This window comes from Verticillium nonalfalfae (assembly GCF_003724135.2).
Source record: "Verticillium nonalfalfae strain VnAa140/NRRL 66861 chromosome Unknown scaffold_7, whole genome shotgun sequence".
Classification (NCBI taxonomy): Eukaryota; Fungi; Ascomycota; class Sordariomycetes; order Glomerellales; family Plectosphaerellaceae; genus Verticillium; species Verticillium nonalfalfae.
In genome coordinates, this window is record NW_021167232.1 from 160,526 (window position 1) to 185,059 (window position 24,534).

Sequence of the window (24,534 nt, forward strand, 5' to 3'; positions counted from 1 at the left end):
CCGCCAGCCAATCCCACGCACCTCAAGCACCACGTACCACACGCACCACGTCCGCCCCCCCCTGTTCCCTGGCCCGCCGCATCTGAGAGCTACGCCGCCTGTCTTCTGTCGTCACTGCTCCGTGGCCTGCCGCTCCCGAGGCTGGGGGCCACAGCTCACCTTTGCAGAAAGCTCCCGATCAGCTCGACAAGCCGTCTCCTCCAGGCTTCCACCCCAAACGAACCCGACCACGTCAACGACAGACCCCACGGACCATCTCGACGAGAACAGCTGCAGTGCGGCAGTACAATTGCTGCTTCATCGTTTCAGTCTGTCTATCTCTTCGACAGGTCTTCGACAGGTCTTCGACAGAACCCAAGAAGCAAATCACTCCACACAACCGCCACATCGCCCACCATGAGGATACGACTTCCCTTTGCCGGTTCGTCAGCCCCGCCCGTTTCCCGTCTTTGACGTTTTTTTTTCGTTTCGTGAAAGAGCATGTAGCTGATGAGAGAACCCCAAAAAAAAACAGGCACCTTCTTCGCCCTCCTCCTGGCAGCCGCCTACCTAGGCCTCACGCCGCTGCACCTCGAGACGTACATCAACGACAAGGTCCTCCACCTCCTCACCTTTTTCCTCCTGACGACCGTCTTCTACTGGATCCTCGACACGACGCGCCGCCGCACCCTCAACCTCACGCTCCTCGTCTGCACGGCCCTCCTCGCCGTCGGCTCCGAGCTGCTGCAGGCGCTGCTGCCCAACGGCCGCGTCTTCGACCTGTTCGACATCGCCGCCAACGTCGCCGGCTCGCTCGCCGGCGTCGGCCTGTGCACGTGGTACCACAAGCGCATGCTCGAGCGGAGGCGCGCGCAGCGGGGCTACGGCGCCGTCGCGGGCGAGGACGACGGCGAGGATCTCGAGATGGGGGTCGGCGGGCCGCAGGAGGATGGCGTCGTCGACGCTGCCGAGGCGCGCTCGCTCGAGGACGAGGTCGACAACTGGGATGAGAACGCCGTCGACGAGTGGGATGACGACCTGGGCGGGGAGGACGTCGCGGCGGGCAGGGGAAAGGAGGCCGCTGCTGCTGGTGATTCGGGCGATATTGGCGACTCGAAGAAGCGCAGCGATTGAGTCGAGGCAGGAGACGCTGCGACGGGTGACGAGCCTCAAAACGTCGGGACGAACGGATGACTAGAAGGAGAAACGTGTGCTATTTTACGCAACGGACGGGGCGTTGGACCATGAGGGATACGACGATATGAGCTAGGCAGCATACCACTCACTATGTGCTCGAGTCAAATGCCGTTTCAGCATTGTTTTCTTGGGAGCGAAATCCTTTCAGTTGCTGCATGATGCAAGATTTTACCCGCATGAACAGCTCACATCTTTGGCGCCAGCTTTTGTGTGTATTTCCTACCTACGAGAAATTCACGCCTCATCTTCATACACAACCCACTCACCATCCAAAACTCTCATCGTGGAAGAAGACATCCCGGCCCCGGTACACCCACGCGCCCACATGCCTCCTCACCTCTCTCGCCATGTTTGCCGGCCCGCACACGAGCACAGCAACCCTCTCGTCGGCCCCGCCGCGAAACGTCTCGTCGATAATCCTGCGCAAGTCCGGCCTCCGACGGTTATGGCTGCTCGTCCACCGTCCGCCGCCGCCACCGGCGCGCCTTCTGTCGCGGTACAAGCTGTTTAGCTCTTCGCCGGCGTCGCCAGAGGCGCCACCGCCCGCATCTGACGACGATGCGAAGCTCGCGCGCCGCGGCTCCGACACGCCGACAGCCGTGCCGACGCCCAGATCGCCCGTCAGGAAAATGTTGACATTCTCGTCCTCGAGCACACTGTCGCCACGGCCCGTCACGGCCCACGTCGCGTCGCCTGCGGCGCGAATCGCCCAGACGAGCTCAACCTTGGCGGCGGGGTGATCGGCGAGCACGGCGCGGTAGAGCGGCACGGCAAAGGTGGCGCCGACGCCGCCGGCGATCAGCAGCACGCGGTCTGTGCAGGGCGAGGCAATCTGGGCAAAGTGTCTCGACATGGCGCCGTAGGGGCCCTCGATGGAGAGGGGCACTGTGGCGGTGGCGGGGAAGACGGTCGTCGTTGTCGATGATGGCATGGCCATGTCGCCGTGCTGGGCGAATTGGGCGAGGCGACGGGTCAGGGGCCCGTCGCGCTGGCGGGCGACGAGGGTCAGGGCGCCCGTGTGGTCATCGACGTCGGCAACGGTGAACGGGTTAAAGAGGAATTCGTAGAGGAGGGCGTCATTGGAGGCGATTGGACGGGCGGCGGCGGGAATGGAGAGGTATATGTGCGCTCCCGGCTTGGCCCGGAACGCGTTGACCTTGGGGCCGGGGATCGAGGCCATGATCTTGACGAGGGTCGTGCCGGGGATGGTTTCGAGCGTAGCTTGGGAGGTTGTCGTGCGAAGGCGGCGCACGGCGAGGTCGGTAAGCAAGAGCGCGAGGGCCGTGCCGACGGACAGACGAGCGGAGGGAGCGTGGATGAAGATGAGAGGCGGGATGGCAAAGGCAACGACGAGATGGGTGATGAAGAACACGCGGTACGACCAGGCACGCACGGCGCGCAGGGCCGTCGTGTTGAGGAGATTGAGACCAGCGAAGGCCACCACGCCGGCGAAGACGACGGGCGCAAAGAGACGCCGCTGCAGGATGCCGACCTGGGCAAAGTAGTTGAGGTAGCAGGCGGCATGGAGAACGAGCAGGGCTGTGATGACTCGTGCGAGGACTCGGTGCCAGCGGTTGAGGGTCTCGTGAGACGTGTTGAAGACCCAGGCCAGGGGGCTGAAGGACTTGAGGATGAGCAGATACTGGAAGGGCATGAGGGCCGTTGCAATAGTGCCCAGGCGTTTGGTGAAGTGGAGGTAGTCTGATTCCCTGTCAGCTGGGGGCATCCCGTCTCGAATAGGAGCATGCATGTGTGCACGAAGCTTCACGTACCTTCGCCAGTACCTGCGATGCACAACACCAGCATCCAGATCATCGACGCCATACCGACCATCCATTGGTCTCTCGTACCCCAGGACTGCCCGTTGATGATGACCTCATCTCTCGACCACCATTGGACGATTCGAGCTTTCGCCAGCAAGCGGCCAACGACAGTACCCTTCCGGCTCTTGAACAATGGCGAGTCAGGCACGACATCGTAGGCGCCTCGAGTGACCTCTCGACCGCGTGTGTACCGTTCCACGATTCGCTGGATCAAGGGAATGAAGATGGGCAGCAAGGCCGACATCTGGGCGTAGATAGCATAACGGTCCAATGCCTGGCGGCGAAGCTGGACCTCCTCGGGCGAGAGGGTGAGGAAACGATAGGGCCAACCCATGTTCGGAAAGGCTACGTAGCTGCCTTCAGTACCTACCTTAGGTACCTATCTAAGTGCCGTACCTAGGAGGCAAAGGAAGCTAAGGTGCCTTAAGGAGGTAGGTACGGTGATTCCAAGAGCAGGTACCCGAGGCAAGATGCGGAAGGAGGGGCCACGGGCGATCAGGGACAAGAAAGTGGGAAGGAAAGACAGACAGAGACAGAGAGAGAGAGACAGAGAATCTTCGGGGAAGCAGCGAGAGAGGTATGGGGGCAAAACTTTAGAGCGCAGCAGAGGCCGAGTACGACGTCCAAAGCAATCGATAGTAGCAAGAGCACGCAAGCACAAACGGGTCTCGATACGACCAAACCTCGAGCTCTGTCCTCTTGGGGACAATGAAGGGCCTCCAAGTGCTGTCTTGTGCACAAAGTGCGGAGCCATGTAGGCAAATGTGCCTTTCCTCTTAGGGGCGTGGCTCCCCTGTGGCATTGGCATGGACCCCTGGGACCCCGATGAGCAACCTGGCCTTGGTGATTGGCCCTCAGCTTCTGTTCCTGCCCCACGCCCACCAGAACCGGCCTCAGGCGCCCGGAACAGGTGCCCGGAACCTCTTCTACGGGTTACCGCAAGGGTCAACACGACACCGGCAGCCCACCGTCGGCTCCTGGATGTGGCATCTTGAGCTACATCAAGAGTAGGTACGGCTTACACCCCATCACATGGCGCAGCAATCAGAGAACAACGTGATCATGGTCAAAGCTTCTCAAACGGCTGCTGGGCTCCTGTACTTCTGAACCACTGCCTCTCCGGCGTCCTTCTCGCCTCCCTCTCTCACTTGCTTCATGATAACTTGCCCATGGTCACCCCGTAGAGCACGCACCCTAATATGAACAAACGCCTTCCCGCAGCTGCCTATTGTACACACAAAGTCTTCAACACGAGCACCCATGCCCCCTCACTGCCGGAATTTGGCCAGTTGCGCCATGATCGTGTTGACTTGTGACGCCGAATCCGGAGACGCTGGCGGCTGCGGCCGCCCGCCAGGCCCGCTCGGTGCGTTGAGACCACCTGGACCATTGGGAGGGTAGCCCCCGCCACCGTAAGCCGGAGCCCGACCTTCTCCTGGTGTCACGGCCACGCCACCCCTGAGGTTATTGAGCACGGCCTGCACATCGACTGGTCCATTCACCTGCTGTGGCATGCCTACGTGAACTGCCGCGCCGGGCCCCGCTCCTTGTTGGTTTTGCACAGCGGCAACAAGTTGCTGCAGCGACGCGCCGTCAAGGTGCCCAAGGGACGCCAGGAGCTCGGCGGGGAATCCGCCAGCTGCCGCCGCCGCCGCGCTCGGCGCAGGACCAGGAGGCATCTGGTGATGGCTTGGTTGGCTGGGATATGCGTGGGCTTGTGGTTGCTGTTGCTGCTGAGGCGGGTACTGCTGGCCGTAGCCTCCGCCTCCATACGCCTGCGCCGGTGCTGGCGCGTGGTACGCAGGAGCGGGCGCTGCGTGTGTTTTGGCCCGTACCACAAGCTCGGCGGCCACGTGGGGTTCGAGCTCCTGGTACTCGTCAAATCGCGTGCTGCCACTGGACGAACGATCAAAGACGCGCAAACTGAATCTGCCAGTCGTATTGGCCCGTATGTCGAGGTCCACCACGGCGTGGACGCCCTCGACAACTTGTCTCTGGATCACGGCGTCCCGCGGCATGCTGGGATGGAGGAACATAACGTCAATCTTGAGCCCACGGTCCACAAAGGCCCGTGACGCCCAGTCAACAAATTCCGGATTCACTTCTTGCAGTAGCAAGAATTGAACGTCAGGAATCTGACTGCCGTGTCGTCGAGGCAGTGGGAGTCGGTCGTCGTGCGAATTGTCGTGACCGCGGCTGCGGTGACCAGCCGGACTGGGGCTGCGGCGACGGTACGAGTCGTGGTGCCGCGCATGGCTTGGCGGTGTACGAGAACGGCCGCGTGGTGGGTATTGCGGTTCCTGGTAGCCGCGGTCACGGCCGTAGCCATCATCTCTGCCGGCCCGCGGTGAAGCAGGGCGGCCTTGGCGACGGTCGTCACGCCCTCGCCGGTCGTTTGAGCCGTTGGTACCCCTCTGACCCGAGTCTCGTCCTGAGTCTCGTCCGGAGTCTCGCCCTCCACCACGGCCTCCCCTATCGGGTGAGCGGTTTCGGTCCTCGCCCTTTTTCTTTTGCGCGCGAGAGATCTCGAGGTCTGCAATCCATCAGTCATGATCACTGCGCCTGGACAAAGGCAGAACTCACGAATCTTGCGGCCCTTTACCTCGGCACCCTGCAGGTTTTGCATGGCACCTTGTGCATCATCCACCGTGTGGTATTGCACAAAGCCGTACGCAGACTTGAGTGAGATCTGTGCCAAGGGGCCGTACTGGCGAAAAATGTTAAAGACATCCCGTTTTGAGACTCGTTCGCTAGAAAGGTTGCCTGACAACAGATTAGTGGAAGCCAAAGAACAACCGATCGGGGAGTGGACCGACCGATAAAGATCCTGGAACCTTCAGGGAATTTATCCCATCTCGCTTCCGCCATATATTTCCGTTCGTCAGCATTAAAAGCCTCCCAGAGAGAGTTGGAATCAGTAGCCTCGTTGGGCGGCTTGTTGAAGTCGGCAGAACTAGGGTGAGCAGGGGCATTGAACGACGTGGGAGCAAGAGGAGGCTGGAAGTGGGCAGCATCGGCAAAATTGACTGTAGCTCCGGCAGTTGCATAATGAGTGGGATGATTCGCCACGCCGTGCGGCTGGTGAAGCAGATGGATGTCATCCGGGTTCGCAAGAACAAGAGAAGCACCGTCTGTCACGGGAGGCTTGGGGGGTAGCGAAGCAGACGCAGATGGAGGCATGTCCTGGGTAGGCTCTGGCTGGGTATTGGACAGGGTGGGTTGCTGGGCGGAATGTTCATCTGCCTGGGCGGTCATCTCGGCCACGAGGCGGGAGATGTCGATGGCTTGCGCATCGCCGTTCGCGGACTCTGGGCGTCCGTTGGAGATGATGGTATCGGCTGTTGGCTGGGAGGCAGGCTGGGCAGCTGGGGGCTGCCGAGTCGTGGACGAGTCAACATCGGGAACCACTTGAGCGTTCTGCGAAAGATCGGAAGAAAGGTGATTTGTGTGGGAGTCTGCTGTTTGGGATACATGATGCTGTCCCGCGACGGTGTCGAGCTCATCCTGAACAGGCGAGTCGAAGGACTTGAGGTAGTCATCCTCGACGGCATCAGGCTGTTCTTGTTCATTCTGCAGTGGGTTGCCTGTCGCATCCCCCTCTTCTCCTTTGTATGCTTCATCGAGGCTGTCAAGCTCGCTATCGTTGTCGTTTATGTTCTGATCGTTGTGCGTGTTGGCGAGTGGCGGGGCAGGTTCGGAGACAGGGACGAGACTCAGGCCAGCGTCTCTGATCTCCTGAACCGATGGCATTTCGGTCATGGCATCAAGCATGTCGGCAGTGTCTTGTAGGGCGGGAAGCACGACAGGCGCAACGGCGTGCACGGGATTGGGGGATACTGGCGAGAGGTCGGCCGCCGTGGCCTGGATCTCTGGTGTTGCCGAACCTGGCATGGAAAGTGAGCCTCGATGACGCCGCGCACGCGCACTTGCAAAACCTGCAGACGCTTGCGCTGTTATGGGGGGTTGGATGTTGGCAATTGATACGATGCGCACAAGAGGTCAATCCTTCTGCTTTGAGCTGGAGTCTGATCTAGAGCAGAACGGGCTGGAAAGTGGTGGGTGGCAGGGGATCAGGGCGGGGTTTGGGTCCTGGGGAAGACTCTGCAATGGTGGTGGTCGCGGAGCCCAAGGCGAGGCAGGCGAGGCAAGCGAGGCTGTGATGGGCGCGGCGAGATGGCAACGACGGTTCCACAAAGTAGTGCACGTTGCAAACTAGCAACTGTCGGCGCACTTGATCAAAAAGTAGCCCGAGGGAGGGCTGCGTCGACGATGATGGCAGGCAGCGAGCTATACCTGGCCCGAGGAGGACGCAAAGAGATTTCGAAGGAGAGCTCGGCCTGAAAGACGTAGGATGGTCGCGTGGTTGAGTGGGTGGGCGGCGGATGCGGTCTAGGTATGGTCTGAACGTTGGCCCATGGATCCTGAGCATGAGGGGAAAGCCGGTAGATGGATTCACGTGTTCCAGTAGACTTTGGGAATCCAGGCTGTGGTGGATCACGAACAGGGACAGAGGTGGAGGTGGGAGGAGTGGCAGGAGGGAGAATTGACCCAGAGAGCAAGTGCGATGGTTGATGCCAGTCGGAAGTGACGAGCCCCAAGTTCCAACCACTCTCGTCCATCAAAGGTGGAGGACGTACCGCGTAGGTGCAGAGTGAAGAAAAAGACAAGCACGACTCTGCCGAGGGCTAACCCAAAGGGGAAAGAGGGGGCACCAAGGTCCTCTGGTTGGAGGATTGGGCCGTGCATTTGACAGTGTGCACAAAGCGTCACACACGGGGTACATTCTTTCGCTTCCAGGTCTCATCGCTGGAACGGCGTAACGGGAGCCTGCTGCGTCGCATCGTTGGTGAAAGGTGCCTCACAATGATCCGTTCATCGGCCCCAAAGCCTCTCCTACCAGCTCAAAGGGCCCCCCTTTTCGGACTTTCTAAATCTGTCAAGTGATGTTCTCAGGGATGGCTTCTTCCAACATTTTGCGCTTGCCTGCTAGGAGGATTCCTTCCTTCACGAAAGGTGCCCTCGTCCAATCAAGGTCTATCAGATATCAGGCGTTCGACGCCGCGTTTGATCCCGACGAACTGCAGGAGGCGAGGAACTGGCACAAATCATTCGATGCCGGCCGTTTGCCCAGAGGGCAAACTACATTCGCTCGGTCCAGCGGTCCCGGAGGGCAGCATGTCAACAAGTACGCACCAGTTCTTCATCACCACTGCCATCGTCTCGACAGAGTCTCACACTCGCTTCTTCCAGAACAGAAACCAAGGCCATCACGGCATGGTCCGTCAAGGATCTATTGGCAGTCTTGCCCAAACTGATGCATCCAGGAATCCGGGCCTCCAAGTATTACACTTCACGGTCGGATTCTCTCTCGTTCCAGGCTCAAACCCACAGACATCGAGATGCAAACACGGACGAAAACTTGGAAAAGCTTGTTGAGGAAGTCCAGCGGATCTATCGCGAGTCAGTCCCCGGTGAAACGACGCCGGGAAAGCGAAAGAAGCACGAAGAGGTGTGAGTGTGGACTGGAGACGATGTCAATCAACCGCTGATGATTTCTTCAGAGCCAGATCATTTGACAGGGCAAGGCTGCGTGAGAAGAAACAGCACAGCTCCAAGAAGCAGTTCCGTAGGGCGGTCGAATGATCAGCCATGAGTCTTGCTCGCTGCTGTCTCGTCTCCGTCATGGTCTTCGGCGGCACTCAGCTCAGAGAGCGCGAGACGGTCGCAGCAGCTGTCAGGGTGCCTCGAACAAGACAAGCGACTTTTGGTCGTTAAAATATGGTTCATCGATCACAGGCTCGCGTGGTGGCGGTCTAGCGGCTTGGGCGCGCAGGACGAGACCCCGCCTGTCGGGTCGATACGTTGAAAAGCTGCAGCTCTAACGACCACCAGCAGTTGAAGCAGAGAATGGAACGGGCTCGTCAGCAATTGGAAGGGAGGCGCATCAACCCTGCTGAACTGTGGCTGGCTAAAGCCGTGCTTTGAGATCAGGCACGAGGTCGTGGCATAGCTATCAAGATCAATGGCGGCGACAGAAAAACCCGAGGTGATGGGGCATAGCATGGTAAACGAGGTCAGCATGTAGGACATGCCAACTTCTCCTCTCATGACCGGACCAGCCTGCTTCGAGCTGCGGCTGAAAGAGAGTAGACGTCGGAGCTGAAGTCGTACATGACCAGAACGATCGGGGGCGTGGTTCTTTCTTCAGAATCACCAGTGAACCGCAGGTTCAGCTTCGCCAGCCACAAGGCGCTAGAGTTTGTGAGCAGCTTGTGGGTCATGTGAAGCTTGATCTTTATCACCAGATCCTCCGCCCCTGGGCTGGCTGCGGCGCCTGATTCTTCTACTTTCTTACTGTTTGAGAATCATACCACTCTTACCAGAGATGAGGCATTGATCAGAAAACAGACAACTATCAATCCAATACATCGCGTCACCAGTACTAAGTGCGGCCGCGGCTCCTTAGTCTGATGAGCAGTCCAGAAACTGACATGGTTGTCGAGACCCTGAAGCTGATAGGCGCGACCGCCGATCCCTGCTCACCTGCTCTTACCGAATAGCGGTTGGGGCACCCCGCACCTGGGACTTACTTGGTCTTGGGTCAAGACTGGGACCTCGACCACCAAGACACAAGCATCTGCACTGCGAATTTCCTCCGATACCAACCCTTGAGTCGCAGACCCTGGATACCCAACACTCACGGCTCTTCGCTGCTGGCAACTGTCGTCTCTGTCGAACAGTTACCTTTCCTCTTGATTTCCTATCGTCCTTGCTTGCGCGATATACCCCGTCCGCTCTCTGTGCTTTCTGCCCCACCGAGTCCGCCACCGCTGCTTGGGCACCTCCCCCTCCCCCCACGCCGACAAACCTAGGATTGTTTTGACGTCGCCCTACAAGACGGCACGGAAACCCGCACGCCGCCTTACTCGAACAACATTGATTGTCACCCATTTTCGCGCTGGACATCTCGACACCAGAATAACCCCACATGGCGACAGCGATGAGCGCCAACGGGAACAGTCGTAGTGCTGATGCTGCCCGTCAGCAGGCCCAGATCCAGCCGTGTCGGTACAAAGTGGGCAAGACCCTCGGTGCAGGATCATACTCTGTCGTCAAAGAGTGTGTCCACATAGATACCGGACGCTACTATGCTGCCAAAGTCATCAACAAGCGGCTGATGGCCGGCCGCGAGCACATGGTACATTCTGCTTCCCGTCTTTCCTTATTTTGCGCCGAGTCGCGAGGAAGCGTGGCGTTACTCAGATATCCAGTTGACTGACAGCACCCGCTTCGTCTAGGTTCGAAACGAAATCGCGGTCCTGAAGAAGGTGTCAATGGGCCACCAGAACATCCTGACTCTCGTCGACTACTTCGAGACGATGAACAACCTCTACCTAGTCACTGATCTGGCTTTGGGTGGAGAGCTCTTTGACCGTATCTGCCGAAAGGGCTCGTACTATGAGTCTGATGCCGCTGACCTGATCCGAGCCACCCTCTCTGCCGTCGCCTACCTGCACGACCATGGTATCGTCCATCGCGACCTGAAGCCCGAGAACCTCCTATTCCGAACACCGGAAGATAACGCAGACCTGTTGATTGCGGACTTTGGTCTCAGTCGTATCATGGATGAAGAGCAGTTCCACGTCTTGACGACCACCTGTGGCACTCCCGGCTACATGGCCCCAGAGATCTTCAAGAAGACGGGCCACGGCAAGCCTGTTGATATCTGGGCTCTCGGCGTCATCACCTATTTCCTTCTCTGCGGCTACACACCCTTTGACCGTGACTCGGATTTCGAGGAGATGCAGGCCATCCTCAAAGCAGAGTACGACTTTCGGCCCTCAGAGTACTGGCGCGGCGTTTCCGAGGATGCTAAGGACTTTGTCCGCCGCTGTCTGACTGTTGACGCGACCAAGAGACCCACTGCCCATGAGGCTCTGCAGCATGCCTTCGTTGCCGGTTCGCTTTCAGGAGGCGAGAAGAACGAGAACAATCTGCTGCCGACAGTAAAGAAGAACTTCAACGCCAGGCGCACCCTGCATGCGGCCATTGACACAGTCCGTGCTATCAACAAACTACGGGAGGGACAGAGCAACCTGATGGACGGCGCCGCATCCAAGGAACCGGCACGAGGCGCAAGACCGCAGCAACAGGGCAACGGCGCCACTCGCAAGGAAGACAGTGCTATAAGTCTTGGAGGCGGTGGCTTGACCCAGAAGGACTCTGGGTACGGCACGACCTCTGAGTTGCAAGACGTCGTTATGACCGATGCTGTGCCAGCCATTCTGCAGCCTGGCAATGCCCAAAACCGGGTCACCGAGACGAGTAAGGGTCTTTGGTCACCGCCGCCGCGGCGATGAGTATGAGCATGGAACGCGTTGAGGAGATACGATGCATGAAATCAAGCGCGACACAAACAAAGGCAGGCGCGCTGCCGGAATCGGTCGCATGTGCAATGTAGCAAACGGCACGAGTTCAGCGGCTGTAGCCGTTGTTGGCAAATCTGACCTGGAGCATAGCGTATGAGGCCTGCGTGGTCAGGTACTGGGCTTGCCCAGCACTAGGATATGATGGGATTGTGCTGGCCATTGAGCCACATGACTTGAGCCAACGGAGAGGGGCTGAGACGCTGAAGAGAGAGAGAGAGAGAGAGAAAGAGAGTTCATGGTGAGCGCTTCTTATGTTGTGTACGTCTCGACTGGATTCGAGGTATGATAATTATGGGACAGAGGAGTCAATGAATTTCTTTATACCTATGCAGACACCTCTTATTACGTCACGCAGACCGAGCGTATCTCCGATGTATTCGAGTGTGTCATTCGTCTTTCATCTGCATCTGTTCGAATGCCACCATGTATTAACGAGCTTCCGCAACACAGTACTACTGCCCATGCACCGCACATCTTTACTATGCGTGTGGCAACCATACTGTTTAACGCCGACCCGGCCTTCCAACCTTTATAACGCAATGACTTCAATCCGGTCTAGGCATATCATCAAAGCAATTTGAATCACGGTCATTCAGCGTATGTCCTAGGGTTTATATACTATGACGTCGGCTGATCATGACGTCTGGAAATATTCACATGTTGCATCTGAAGAGCAGAATACATGACGCGGCTGAGCCTGCAAAAACGGAAAAGGCTTTCCCCAGGAGTCCAAACTCATAGAAGCACCCGGTTCCAGTTACCAGACCTCGTCACGATTGTCCCGACTCCCTCTGTCAACGTGATGCGCTTACAGCGACAGGGGTCCGATCGACGAGCACAGGGGCTTGCCCGTCTTGTCGGTGCCCAGACGGTCACAGCATTTGAGCTACACGCATTGTCAGCCATGTAAGTCCTCACTCTACAGACGCCTGCGGGGCGCTCTGTGGCAGGCAGTGGCGTTCCCCGCGCGCGCCGCACGCTCAAACGTACCTCGGGCAGGCCGTTGCAGCAGAGGTGGGCTTCGGGTGCCCACGTGCGGATGAAGGGCATGGCGCGGGGGCAGTCCTTGTCGGCGAAGTGGGTGCCGCAGTAGTCGCCGCCGGTCGGCGTGCTGGGCGAACGATCGCAGCAGTTCTCCATGGACTGCATGACAGGTCAGTTCTGAGCGGCGCATGGCGAGGGGGCTGTCCCTCTCCAGGACTTTCTGTCCGGCAGGATGACAGGAGTTGAGGTCGCAACGTACCGCGGAAGGGCCAAAGTAGTCGCAGCAGATCGGGTGTTGACCCCAGGTGGTCTTGCTGGTGTGGATCGGGGTGCATTCGGTGAGCTGGCGGGCCTCCACGGCGGCGCTCGTGACGCCGAGGGCGAAGCCAAGGACGGCGAGGACGGATGAGATCTGCATGATGGCGAGTGAAACGCTGAGTTTGAGATGGGGCTCTATGGTGCTGATGGGTACAACAATGGCGCAATTGTCTCGAAGGGCGCGAACGGGTCGAGACTTATACCTGCCATTCTCTCAGACTGAGCCAAGGCCGTGATGTTGGCATTGCAATATAGAGCCTTCTTCTTCCGAACGTCGGTTGACCCTGAAGATTGTCCCTTGTTACTCTATCTAGAAGCTGCCAAGAAGTCGATATTGTTGGATGGCTCGATCGACAGGCCACGCGCTTTGGACTCATTGACACAGCCCTCGTGCGGAGCAATCTCAGGCCGACCGCCCCACGAGCTCGTATACTTAGTCAGTTTTGTCATCGTCACAAGCTTCAGGGGCTCTATTTATTCAGCATCAGTCAATACAGTGTCACGGCAAACTTGGCCTCTGCTTCTTTTGCGACGGAGCGCAACGGTATTATTCTGTTCCCAAAAGGAAACCCTTTACCACATTGAAGGGGCCACGTCCAATGGCATGCGAACAAGTCTCGCGCGGCAAGCAACACGGCATCTGTGTCATATGTTCCCGGCTTAATGATGCGCCGTCCATACAAGTTGTTGAGAGTAGCATTGCATGAGCACTTTGGTAGTGTATGTGGTTCACCTTTGTCAACCCTTCCAGTCGCTCAATCAAGCATGCTACTATACAGACTCAGCTCGCCATCTGACGGACAACTCTGAAATCACATGCGCTTTTCATTATTCAAGCTTCGCTTTTTGTGTTTGACTTTTAGCTTGCATAGGTACCGTGCTCTGTCTCGAGGTACCGAAGGGTGGCAGCGCCGTATCTCGAGTGCTCACCACGGATGCTCACGTAGTCTGGGCGCACATTCACGTCCAGATTCAGTATTGGACCGAGAAGCTTTGTCTAGCTGCTTCATACAGGGACGCTCAGTATGACGGTCTTCATCCAGTTCTCTGTCGAGGAGTGTCACGAGCGCCATGCAGCAGCTCCAGAGTGGTCGCATCAATCTCAGTGACGCAATACAATCGTTGATTGATAGGTAAGTAGGGGGCACGTGTATCAGTTTTAAGTAGGTATGGCAAATAGAGGCCTCAGAACAGTACTTCTGGCTTTTTTTGATACAGCTGCCCCGCCCTTGATACCTCATCATGAGGTAGCCTCCGAAACCCGATTCCAAACTTACTAAACCCGAAGAGAGAAGGGAGTAGTAAATCGAAGTTCATTTATCCCCCCCCCCCCCAATTTTTATTATAATTACAGAAGATCTCCGATCCTCAATAGTCGCTGAAGGGATGAGGGTTCAATGACGAGGTATCAGGAGGCGCCTGCAGAGCCACAGGGCAGGGGGCTGGCGAGGGGCCTACGAGAGCGCGTATATAAGGGCTGCGAAGGGCCAGAATTCAGATGGAGTCTACCCCCATACCTAAGTACCTAACAAATCCACGCGCATATCACCTGTGAAGACATTTTCACTTTGCTTACCTCCACGTCCTGATAGGAGCCCAGAACAGCAAGGCGTATGTTCTCATGTCAAGCCGTGTTCCGGCCTTGGAACTTGGTCCCTCCTGGGCACCACGCCAGCAAGCGAGGCTGGCTCAGATGTGACTAAAGCAGATTCAGATTGTTTGGAGAGGCGCGCACACCAAATGCCTCACCTTGAATCTAATCCATCGGGCTCGCGATAACAGCCCTGAGCCCTGGATGCCGAATCAGCCTGTGTGGTGGCCGCAACCACACATCTACCTAGCAAGGCTACTCATGAGGTCGTTGCTCTCAAGAAACGCCAACGCGAATGACATGCGGTTCATGCTTACAGCCAGGTTCCCGAGTATGTTCTCACGCCATTGCTCAAATTTCTCCACCGTGACGACTTTCCATGACGACGTCAACATGATGGGCCAACCATGACACTGATAACGAGTTCGTATTTTAGATTCAGAGAAGCATGACTGCGTCAAAATGCGTTGTTTGTCTCACAATTTTCTTATCAACGTCTGTAGCTTCATATGGCCAATACCATTTTGTTTTTGAAGCCATTCCCTGGGCGAAGTGTCTGAGTCCAAGCCATTGAGAATAGCAAACACGGGGAGGAATCCCCTCTTAGTATGCGAATCGTCACTCATCGTTCATATAAGGCAGGTAAACAGCGCCTTGACTGAGCTACCAATAGGTGTATCACACCAAACTCCTCCTCTTCACCAAGTTTCTTCTTCACTTCGCAAATTTGGCACCGCCCTTGGACGATTCCAACATGTCAACCCATACGACCCCTCTATTTTCAGTTGATCTACAGCAGATGCAAGGGTTATCACTGGTATTGGACTGGCTCAAATTGCAAGGCACGGAATCCTCGGCAACGCTGGAAGCCGCAAAAGCTCACTTTAAATCGTGCGGCGCGATATCGACATGGAGGTTCTTGTCGAACAGTTTGCCGGAACTGAAACAGCACGACGCAATGGTCGCTGTCGCTATGTACGAAAAGGTTCGCGGCATGACGGAAAAAACTCCAGGTCATGGCCTGACGATGACTGTAAGGAGCGCATGCCGCCCTTCTGCTGTCGAAGTCGGTCCTGAAACCCTTGGAGGCAAACTTTGGAAACTCCATCCTGACTACGCTGCGGTAGCAAGCCGATGGAATGGGCTTCAAGTTGTCGACATACCCCTTGCCCAGCCTGGATTTGGCATGGGATGATGAAGAAGATCATTCCCGATGCTGTTATGGACGAGGCTGCCTGTCTCCAGATGCTCAGCAGTGTCGATTATGATATGGATCGCCGTCCAGAATTCAAGTACGCATTCGAGCACTCTCTCGGAGTTGCAAAGATGTGCCTTTTATCTCCTGAGAACGGTATGCGCGGTCTCGCCCTCGCTGCTCTCCTCAGCTATGATATCCAGCAACTTGTCCGAATGCAGCACGAACGGTGGATTAGAGAGCAGCATGGAGCGTTCAGCTTCGGGGATATTGAAATGAGCCCTGAAGAGTGTATCCGTCTGGCCGTAAGTGACTGTGGCGGACAAGGACCCTACGGTTATCAGAACAGCGAGCAATACCGATTGGGAAAACCATCAATGTTCATCTCGATGATCGTTGCTAACTCGCACGACGTTCTCTACGACATCTGCTCCCAAAATCGAGTTTCCAATATTTATACGCTGAAGTCAAGGGAGGCTCCCTGGACAACTGGCATACTGTCCTGGCACACTCCGGGATGGATTCAATTGCAGAGAGAATCAACCTGCTGAAAGAGGGTGAAGTTCCTCTCTATGGAGACACTGCGGCCCTCGGCACCGGCTGCTGGGCCCCTTTCAACGGACGCTACCGGAGCTTAGAGCGATACATCAAGTACTCGAAGTTGCTGAAACGGTCGCAGCATCCAGATGCCGGAAAGATCATGGCCCTTTCTCGCCAGCAACGAGTCCACCAAGAATACAACATAACTCACAGCGACATTGTTGTATATTGGAAGCTCTCCATTGATAGCGACGGAATTCGACAAACAAAGCCACGCCCTCAACATACCTACCAAGTCGTGATGGATAAGCGCCTTTTGTCCGGGGACTCGGTCTTGAGGAGCGTGGACATCTGCGGAGACTGCCACGACCTCCTTGCCGATAAGATCTTAAACACACAGTACAGCGTCACTTCGGCAATCGAAATCAGCCCGTCGGTTGCAAATGCTTCATCTGTACAATGGGCATCGCTCCTCGTTCAAGTGGCAAACTGGTGTATTGAGTCGCAAGTCTGTTCATCTTGCGCGGCATTGATTGGCAACAGGCTGGATGAGATCGCGTTTCACGTTCTCGTCGAGTTGATGAAGAACGAGCCCAAGACTTCTGCCAAGGACTTTTTGGTCGAGCAGTACACTGTCAGGACCCCTGCGGAGCCACCAAGGGCCTGCCAAGCTAAGGGGCTAGCTAGGGGCTAAGGGGCACGAGAGAACGTGTATATAGGCTGCGGAGGGCCCCCTAAGCTACGGAGGGCTAGAATTCAGATATCTTCCGACCCCCTACCTACACTCTATTTACTGCGGACCACGTGCGGAAGACCTCTTCACTCTGCTCTAAACAACGCGCTCTGACATATACTGTCTGGTGCAGTACCACAGCTCCCATTTCTATCGCTTCGATTCTCTCAGGATTTGATTTGAGAGCTCAGATTGTAATGGATCAAGGCGCAATGGGAGATAGAGATACTGTTGATTGCTAGACTATGACCAGAACGGCCGATCTGGGTTTCTAAAATGCTTAGAGTCTTCGTAGTATATTTGAGTCTTGTTCATTGTCTTTTCTCTAGTTGTGCGAGTATTGAAGCAGCATGCCTGAATCTTACGATCTGTCCATCACGCGATTTCAGATGCTACTACAAATCACATAGCTGTTGCACGACCTCGGTGACCAACGGGCAATCATCAAGCAACGGGATCAACAAGCGTACCTTGTGCGCATCCAAGGGGCAATAGCAGTATTCTTCCCATACAAATCTACCAAAATAGCTACGCGCTTCGATCAGGGGCAACCTACCAAATAAAGTCCTTGAGAAGTACATTTGCTGCTGAGACGACGAGATCTGCGACGTGAAGCCTGGCCTATTGTCAGGAGATACCTGCAGAGCCACGTGATAGGGGGCTCTTTCAGGGCTCAGGACTGCGAGAGGATGTATATAAGGGTTACGGAGGGTTAAAATTTAGGTTCCATTCCTACCCCCTACCTAGTAATCCACTACGGATGTCACCTACGGAGAAGCGAAGGCCAAGTGCATCTGCCGCAGCATGCTTGAGGACCTCGCAACCAACCAGACTTGCTGCACCGTGAAGAGCAAAGCTCGTAAGTCAGTTGCCGGTAAGGCTGGCCCGAACTCCTGAGCTTTCAAGCCTCAATGTGCGTCCAAGGCTCAGGTCTTCGCCTACTCGTGCTGCGCTGGAAAGGAACGGAGCACCGACTCTGAGTTCGCTTCGGGGAATGCTGACGCTGCTAAGTCCGCCTCGGCCGTCGTCGTGAGCCAGGCCGACACCTTCCGCCGAGAAAGACCGGGGCCCGGTCTCCTGACCATGTCTGTTCGAGACACTACTAGCAATGAAATCGAGAGAACCTTCAAGGCAATCACAGGCACCCGCCATGTCCGCGGTAGCTTCATCACCCGCTTTCAGGCCGAGTTCTCCTTCGACCCGGCCCCCGTCACCGCTGACGAGATCATCGTCGAAGCTAGTACCGGGCACGGGGCTCGCCATCGTCAAGCTCGTGCAGCCCGGCGATGAGTTCCTCAACTATCCTCGTCGACTAGACGAACATCCCATGTCTACAGGCCCTCAACATCCACGTGTCCTGGAGTTGATGGCAAGCCATGATCGCCAATCGCAACTCCCACAACACCGCAGCCTTTCGACATCCCCCCCCTCCCCCCCAAAATGCGGGAGGCCCACCAACGACGACGCAACCGTCCGGCAATCCCATCGCTTGTCCGGTCGTCCTGGTTCTCGCCTACTCCAAGGCTATCGTCACTCGACCGGTGTGGTCGACCGCTCCGCGCTGATAGGCCCGCTTGGCTCTACCAGCGTGGCCCTACAGGCCGTCTTGCACCAACGTGCAGCTGCATGTGACAGCGGCGGTCCACAAACCGGCCCCTTACGCCTGATGGATGGTACGGAATGACTGACAGAGATGCCGCGCGACCACTCCCGTGCTGCCCGACAGCCTCGAATCGAGAACACCGAGGACAGGGAAGGCAGGCGGGCAGACACCCATCTTCGAGGATACGTGTTGGCCTGCTGTGGCTGTCCGAACTGGCCAACTCGCGAAGAATGCAGGCCTGGTGACGAATGGGCGACATTGATCCGTGCTGCAGAGGTGCCCGCGTCGTTGCTACATAATGGGCGGCATGGTCTCGTCTCTGTTGCAGCCTCGACATCACTTGAGGCCGCACCACGTCCTTTTACTTCTCTCCCAACATGGCAAAGATCGCGAGGCCCGACGAGGTTCTAGGGACCCTGATCCAGTCAATCAAAGCAATCGTGTCGAGCGATGGGACGGAAGTCGTAGAGAGCTTCCTCAGCCAGAAGCAGGAGCTCGAGCGAAACAACGAAAATCTCCGTATCACTCTTGAGGAGACCGGCAAGAGTACTGCGCAGCTCTACGCCAGAATAGACGCCAGCGATAAGCTCGTCGAACAGAAGAAGGGTGAGCTGGAGCAGCTGGCCGCGGCCAATGCAAGACTGGTAGCGGACCTCGCGGGCGCCGTCAAGTCGGCCACGGCTGCGAAGACGCAACTTGCTGAGAAGGGGAGATCGTGCGCCGAAGCGGAGACGCGGGTGAGGTCGATGAACAAGACCATCGAGGGGATGAAGGGTAGTCTCGAGAAGGAGCGCGCCAATACGGCAGCGGCCAAGACTCTGGAGGCGAAGGCCAAAGGAGAGCTGCAGGCCACGCAGGCGAAGCTCAACTCTGCCGCAGACAGCCTCAAACGCATCGAACAATACATCGTTCCCCTTGTCGCCTTCAATCAGAAGGAAGCGTAAGTGACGACCCCCCGACGAGTGGTGCGCAGTTCGACTGACCAGGGCCAAGTATCACCAAGTTGCGGGCCATTTTCGAGCTTGCTCGGTCCTTGGCGGTCGCACATGTTGGCATCGATCTCGACGACGCCGTCCTGTCTGACCCGGAGAAATGGGCTGGGTTGAAGACACAAGACGAGAAAAGAAATTTGAGCATCCCACTGCCGCGGTCCAATACTCCCGCGGCAAAGCTGATGCGCGTTGCTTCGTTCCTCGCCGTCCTATCCCGCCAGCTTGAGCTCTACATGTTCCAGCCGACATATTTCGTGACGGAGAACAATGAGCTGTCAGATCTGATTCTGTACATGAAAGACAAAACACAAGCGAATCACCTGCGATCTGTGCTTCTCCGTGCATCGCCAGACGAACATGGAGAGGCGCAAGCAAGACGAGTCGTCGACGGAGTGTACAAATGCGTCGAACCACTGCTCCGTCAAAGAGACTCCCTATCGTTCCGCGCTTCTCTGGAGAAAGTCTGCCGCGAGATCAGCGAGATGTGGGAGACGTTCCAGAGGTACACCCTCTTGGTTACGGCAGATCTCGAAATCGATCCCGAGTATCTAGACGACTGGAAGTCGTTCCCCAACATTGTCCCTCCTGCGAGCGAAACACAAAGGTCGCCAAATCGACAGTCAGTCCAGCCTAGCGGCCCCATCAGCGGGGAGAGCATTGCCATCTGGCCCACGTTCATCACGACACAGAACGATGGCGCTTGCGTTGTCGTTCTGAAAGGGATCGTGATGACTGAGCACCAAATGAAAGATGCAAAAGTTGAGGAACAGAAGCAAATGAACAAGGAGATGCAAGGCTCGAAGAGACTTTACCGAGGAGGACGACCTCGGCTGGGAAGTAGAGCCCAAGAAATGAATGGCACCAGATCCGAGAACGAGGCCCCTTTTTTATCCGGAGGAGCTGGGGATGGCTCACGAGACGCGTGAGACCAGACCCGGCTAGAAGAGATTGAGCACATGGCAGGTGGGCCAAAGGCCATGGAAGATCAGCAAGGTCATCAGGATATGGGCCTGAAAGGCTTGATTCAAAGAGGAAGAGTTCCACCGACACGAGCCCAGGCCTACATGACGTTGCTGTAAGATGGTCATCTCTAGTGTTCCGCAATTTATGTAGCGTATGCATCTTCGTTTGATTTCAGGGCCTCGCACATGAAGCAACGCAGTCAGTCTCAGTCAATGATGACTGCAACTCTTGACACGCAGTAGTCATCAAAGACAAGCCCATGCCAAGCTCGCAAGGTGGTGCAGTTTGTGTTCCAACCACAGACTCAGCTCCGGGGTCGGTTAAGACCGCCCTCTAAAGCTTCCGGCAATGACAACGTCTGCCGAGCCGACCGATACACGTGCTCTCCGGTCCCGGTAGGACATTCACTCCGTTCGCTACTTCCAGGAAGAACTGGACTTACCATACATTTGATGACGGCAAAGACCAACAACCCTTGATCCGGACGGTGTACATGACGGGATCAGACAAGTTTGCTAGTCGAAACAAGGCCAACGAATAGCAACAGAGCTAGAGCAGCACCGTTTCACTATTCCTTTGTACACAGGGTTGTCATAAACTTGAGTTCGTCAAGGCCTGAACGCGCATAGTGGTTTTGAAGTATGGCCATGTAGCACCGTAGTCGTCGCGTGGCTAGGCACTTCAAAGCCCTGATCTGCCGGGATTGTGCGCGCATGGTTCTAAACAAGCCACAACCCTGTGGCGGCAGGTAGCCCTATGAGAAGGCGATGGGTCGGGTTTCACAGGGGACACTACTTCGGCGGTGCCCGGAGATGAGTCGCAGACTGAGCCAAAGCGGGTTCGAGGTAGAAAAAAATCAGTGGGAAAAAAAAAAGGTGGATAGCAAGTCTCCATCTGAAAGACGCCGTCCGGGTCGCGCGACCGTGACCGCTCATCCAGCGGGAAGCAAGGCACCGGTCGAACCGGTGGTGCGCACAATCCCTGCGGAATTACTGGCACCACTTGAGGCCGGATACCTCGGCGTGCTTGACGGCTTGTCGTGGATCGTGGACGGCAGAAACGCCAGACATGCAGCATGCAGCAGTGCGCTAGGGCGGACAGAAAAGGGCTGCTGATGACCAATGGAGCGGACTTCGGCACCACTTTGTCGTGTCACCGTGCAGGAAAAGATGCTGCGGTGTTCGATGGATGTCCGATAAGGGCCCATGTCGAGCCCAACAATTGCCGGTGTTGGCTTCTGACACCGTGGTGTAGTGTCTGGGAGTGTCTGGGAGTGTAGCGTGACTCCCTGCAGCAGGGCGTCGAGGTTGAAAGCGTATGCCCTCAACTTGTGTGACGTCGCTGGTTGGTGACCGGCAGGATCACGGGAGTTTGCGGTGTCGGGACGACAGGACCAAGGCTGCGATGGCTTGGCTTCTGGCAGGCAAATGGTACCATGTCGCGATATTAAGCGAGATTATGCTGTCTCTCTGGCCGCGTTAAACGAGTCGCCGTCGTTGGCTGGTTGGCTGCCTCCCGATCAGAGGGCGAGGGAGAGCTGAGGCGGAACTCTCACTGGGCGACCGCCTCTTCGCACCGATCGACGGCTTGGGCTCATGCGTTGCCCCAAGACAAGGAGAGCTCGAGTCCCCGCATCACCTCAGACGATGATTTTAGAGTTGGATTCCTGACGGCGCCCGACCGACGCTTGCAAATGATACGGCCAGCGCGGGTGGGACGAAACACATGCTCATGCCTGTCGCGTGCTTAGGAGCCGAGCGTACTTGTTTGATTCGCTATTCTTCTGTGGCTGCTCACTCTGCCTGACCGCCTGACTCTATGTGCGATCGCCGACCGGAGCAGTAGAGGCGACTCGGATTGCAACCATACACGCAGTTCTCGCTCTCCAGTGCGGCGAGCGGCGAACAAAAGATGAAGTGCGCGCAGTAGCGCGGTCCCAGGGGCCTTCTTCTGGTGGGTGTGCTCACATCGTTGTTTGGAAGCGAAGGAGGCCGTTTCGCATCTGGAGGTGATTCGGGCTCGGGAACTTCACAGGTCCGGTTCCCGCGCGTGGGCTCGCGTTTCCCGCGCTCCCACTCTCGCGCGTGTCGTGGTGCTCTCCGGCTAAGCGAAAGCGAGCAACCCGAGCTCAAGCTACGGCTGTGGTGATCAGTCCACGCCGATACTGCTCGATCGATGATTTATTTGTGCACCATGGTCAGGATGCGTGCACAACTTGGATGACAGACGCACGACGTCGCCCCCCTTCGCTCGTGCCTTGAACTGCTGGCAAGTAAAGGGGGCTGAGACAGTCAACACCGCCCATCGAGCCACAATCCTCTGCGCCTCGGATAGGCCAAGCCTCAAAACTGGGGGAATACTATGACGAATGGATGGCTGAGTGCGTCAAACACCCATGCCACTATCTTGTTGACGAGAGGCTGTGACGACAACGGTTGTACCAGGCGCAACGTGTTTCGAGGTCGCGTGCTTGGCTGCAGATTAGGTTGCCTCAGCATGTAGGTAAGCGTCGTCGGCGCTTCAACGCGCCCCCGCCGTCCGTCAAACTCGTGGTCGCATGAGCATCTCGCAAGGCGCACGCCACTGTTGGTTTGGCAGATGGTGCCCCAAACCAGCAGTGGCGCCATCCAACGTCGCAGCCTTGACACCAGCCGTACTGACGATGCAGGACGGAAATGCAGTGCAGTCGTCTCGTGAGCAGCTTGTCTCATACCGGCGAACCAGGGATGAGCTCGACGTTCAAAATGAATGACGACATGGCCCAATGCATGCCAGTGACACAGCGATGCAAGGACGAGCTACTGTGCACTAGGCAGAGGGCCTTGTCGGCGGATGTGGAGCTTGCAGCGGCGGCGGTCGGGGAGGGAGGACTTGTCATCGGACGAGCATGGAGCCCCAAGGTACAGGTACATGAGCCAAGGTATCCAAGCCTGGTGCAAGGTCTGTTGCCGCGGCATCATTGGACCTGAAGACATGGTTTCGCCTGACTCAGCAGACGGCCAGGCAGGGTAGAGGCAAGAGAAAGAATGCTCAGCTCCATTGTCGATGGAGCATGTGGCAGGCCTGACAACACAACAGCCCAGCGAGCGCCGGGTGCGCGCTGCTGAAGACGGCAGAGGTGGATTCGAGGCGGCGGAACGGGATTGACCGACAGGCTGGATGACGCCGATGGACCGTCATCTGGGTGATTGGAAAGTCCGTACATCGCGAAAGTCCGTGGATCGTAAAATTCGTCAATCAGCCGGCGCCCATCGCCATTTACGCGTACCCTGGCGCCCGTATTTCGCGTTCTGACACGCAGTACTGAAAGCTGTGTGCCCAAATTCCGATGAATGAAGGAGAGGCCTCAAACCCTCCCGAGTCGCGTGTGTGGTGGATGCCCAGCGTTTCACCGAAATGATTGTTCCAAGAACAGGGGGCTCTCACCAATCGCCGTCGTTGGTTTCGGGGCGACCCCAGGCCAATTCCAGCTGGAGGCTCGGCGGGCGCGGTCTCGTAGTCAGCAAGCAAAGAAGTATCCGGCAAACCTGCGCTACGGTTCGGACCCTCAGTATGGTTGGAGCCTGGAACCTCGGACTCTGAGGATCTGGCTGGGGGCCGATAGGGAGATTGCTCTGGGGATTCACACGCGAGCAAAGCCGGATGTTTTGCCGTCAGCTGGGAGATCAGCAAAGCTCGAGATGAGGTCTGACAGGTCTGACAGTATCCTTGCGGGAGATCGAAATTGTTTTCATGTCAATGACAATTCGGTTGACTTGTGTGTTGGCATGGGCCGTCGCGCAAGCTTTTCTGCCCGACGATTAAACTCGGGTTCGGTTCGGTTCAACATTATCGGCAGGTAGGGACTCGTTCCTTAGGAGACCCAGGCGCCAGGATGCACGCGAGGTGAGGTGAGGTGAGGCAAAGGTAAAGGCGAGGTGAAATCCTTCACGCTCCCTTGTTACCTAGCGCCTCGACCAGGGTACCCAAAACCCTGCAGTGCCTTGTACTGTGACTCGAGCCGTGGCTTCCGGCGCCAAACGCTGGTCACTCACTCAATAATAATAATGCATCTCGCTTCTGGGGCTCTGAGGTGCTGTCCCATCCACCTCGCATCGAATCGCATCGCGCTCGCTCACGACCCGAAGGATCTGGAGGGTTTTTCGCTGAGAGGGATTCTGAAGCTATTTTAGGTGGCCTTGATGAAC

The 24,534-nt window shown here is 56.8% G+C and overlaps 8 protein-coding genes across 8 annotated transcripts; 5 read left to right on the forward strand and 3 right to left on the reverse strand.

Annotated features, from left to right (window-relative positions):
• Positions 1 to 396: 396 nt before the first annotated feature.
• Positions 397 to 1,113, forward strand: D7B24_008095 (uncharacterized protein; the record flags this gene model as incomplete). The annotated part of the gene is made up of 2 exons (XM_028642190.1): positions 397 to 421; positions 515 to 1,113. The coding sequence occupies 2 exons, from the start codon at positions 397 to 399 to the stop codon at positions 1,111 to 1,113; spliced, it is 624 nt and encodes a 207-aa protein (XP_028498562.1).
• A 325-nt stretch (positions 1,114 to 1,438) lies between these two features.
• D7B24_008096 (uncharacterized protein) lies at positions 1,439 to 3,333 on the reverse strand (the record flags this gene model as incomplete). The annotated part of the gene is made up of 2 exons (XM_028642191.1): positions 1,439 to 2,877; positions 2,949 to 3,333. The coding sequence occupies 2 exons, from the start codon at positions 3,331 to 3,333 to the stop codon at positions 1,439 to 1,441; spliced, it is 1,824 nt and encodes a 607-aa protein (XP_028498563.1).
• Positions 3,334 to 4,267: 934 nt separating this feature from the next.
• D7B24_008097 (uncharacterized protein) lies at positions 4,268 to 6,890 on the reverse strand (the record flags this gene model as incomplete). The annotated part of the gene is made up of 3 exons (XM_028642192.1): positions 4,268 to 5,532; positions 5,583 to 5,762; positions 5,816 to 6,890. The coding sequence occupies 3 exons, from the start codon at positions 6,888 to 6,890 to the stop codon at positions 4,268 to 4,270; spliced, it is 2,520 nt and encodes an 839-aa protein (XP_028498564.1).
• A 1,221-nt stretch (positions 6,891 to 8,111) lies between these two features.
• D7B24_008098 (uncharacterized protein) lies at positions 8,112 to 8,642 on the forward strand (the record flags this gene model as incomplete). The annotated part of the gene is made up of 3 exons (XM_028642193.1): positions 8,112 to 8,184; positions 8,324 to 8,510; positions 8,561 to 8,642. The coding sequence occupies 3 exons, from the start codon at positions 8,112 to 8,114 to the stop codon at positions 8,640 to 8,642; spliced, it is 342 nt and encodes a 113-aa protein (XP_028498565.1).
• Positions 8,643 to 9,987: 1,345 nt separating this feature from the next.
• On the forward strand, positions 9,988 to 11,359 carry D7B24_008099 (uncharacterized protein; the record flags this gene model as incomplete). The annotated part of the gene is made up of 2 exons (XM_028642194.1): positions 9,988 to 10,197; positions 10,298 to 11,359. 2 exons carry the CDS (start codon positions 9,988 to 9,990, stop codon positions 11,357 to 11,359), a joined length of 1,272 nt encoding a protein of 423 aa, XP_028498566.1.
• An 877-nt stretch (positions 11,360 to 12,236) lies between these two features.
• On the reverse strand, positions 12,237 to 12,830 carry D7B24_008100 (uncharacterized protein; the record flags this gene model as incomplete). Its single annotated transcript, XM_028642195.1, has 3 exons — positions 12,237 to 12,314; positions 12,419 to 12,571; positions 12,672 to 12,830. The coding sequence occupies 3 exons, from the start codon at positions 12,828 to 12,830 to the stop codon at positions 12,237 to 12,239; spliced, it is 390 nt and encodes a 129-aa protein (XP_028498567.1).
• A 2,685-nt stretch (positions 12,831 to 15,515) lies between these two features.
• Positions 15,516 to 18,079, forward strand: D7B24_008101 (uncharacterized protein; the record flags this gene model as incomplete). The annotated part of the gene is made up of 2 exons (XM_028642196.1): positions 15,516 to 15,821; positions 17,801 to 18,079. The coding sequence occupies 2 exons, from the start codon at positions 15,516 to 15,518 to the stop codon at positions 18,077 to 18,079; spliced, it is 585 nt and encodes a 194-aa protein (XP_028498568.1).
• Positions 18,080 to 18,769: 690 nt separating this feature from the next.
• On the forward strand, positions 18,770 to 20,239 carry D7B24_008102 (uncharacterized protein; the record flags this gene model as incomplete). The annotated part of the gene is made up of 3 exons (XM_028642197.1): positions 18,770 to 19,332; positions 19,386 to 20,109; positions 20,180 to 20,239. 3 exons carry the CDS (start codon positions 18,770 to 18,772, stop codon positions 20,237 to 20,239), a joined length of 1,347 nt encoding a protein of 448 aa, XP_028498569.1.
• Positions 20,240 to 24,534: the final 4,295 nt, after the last annotated feature.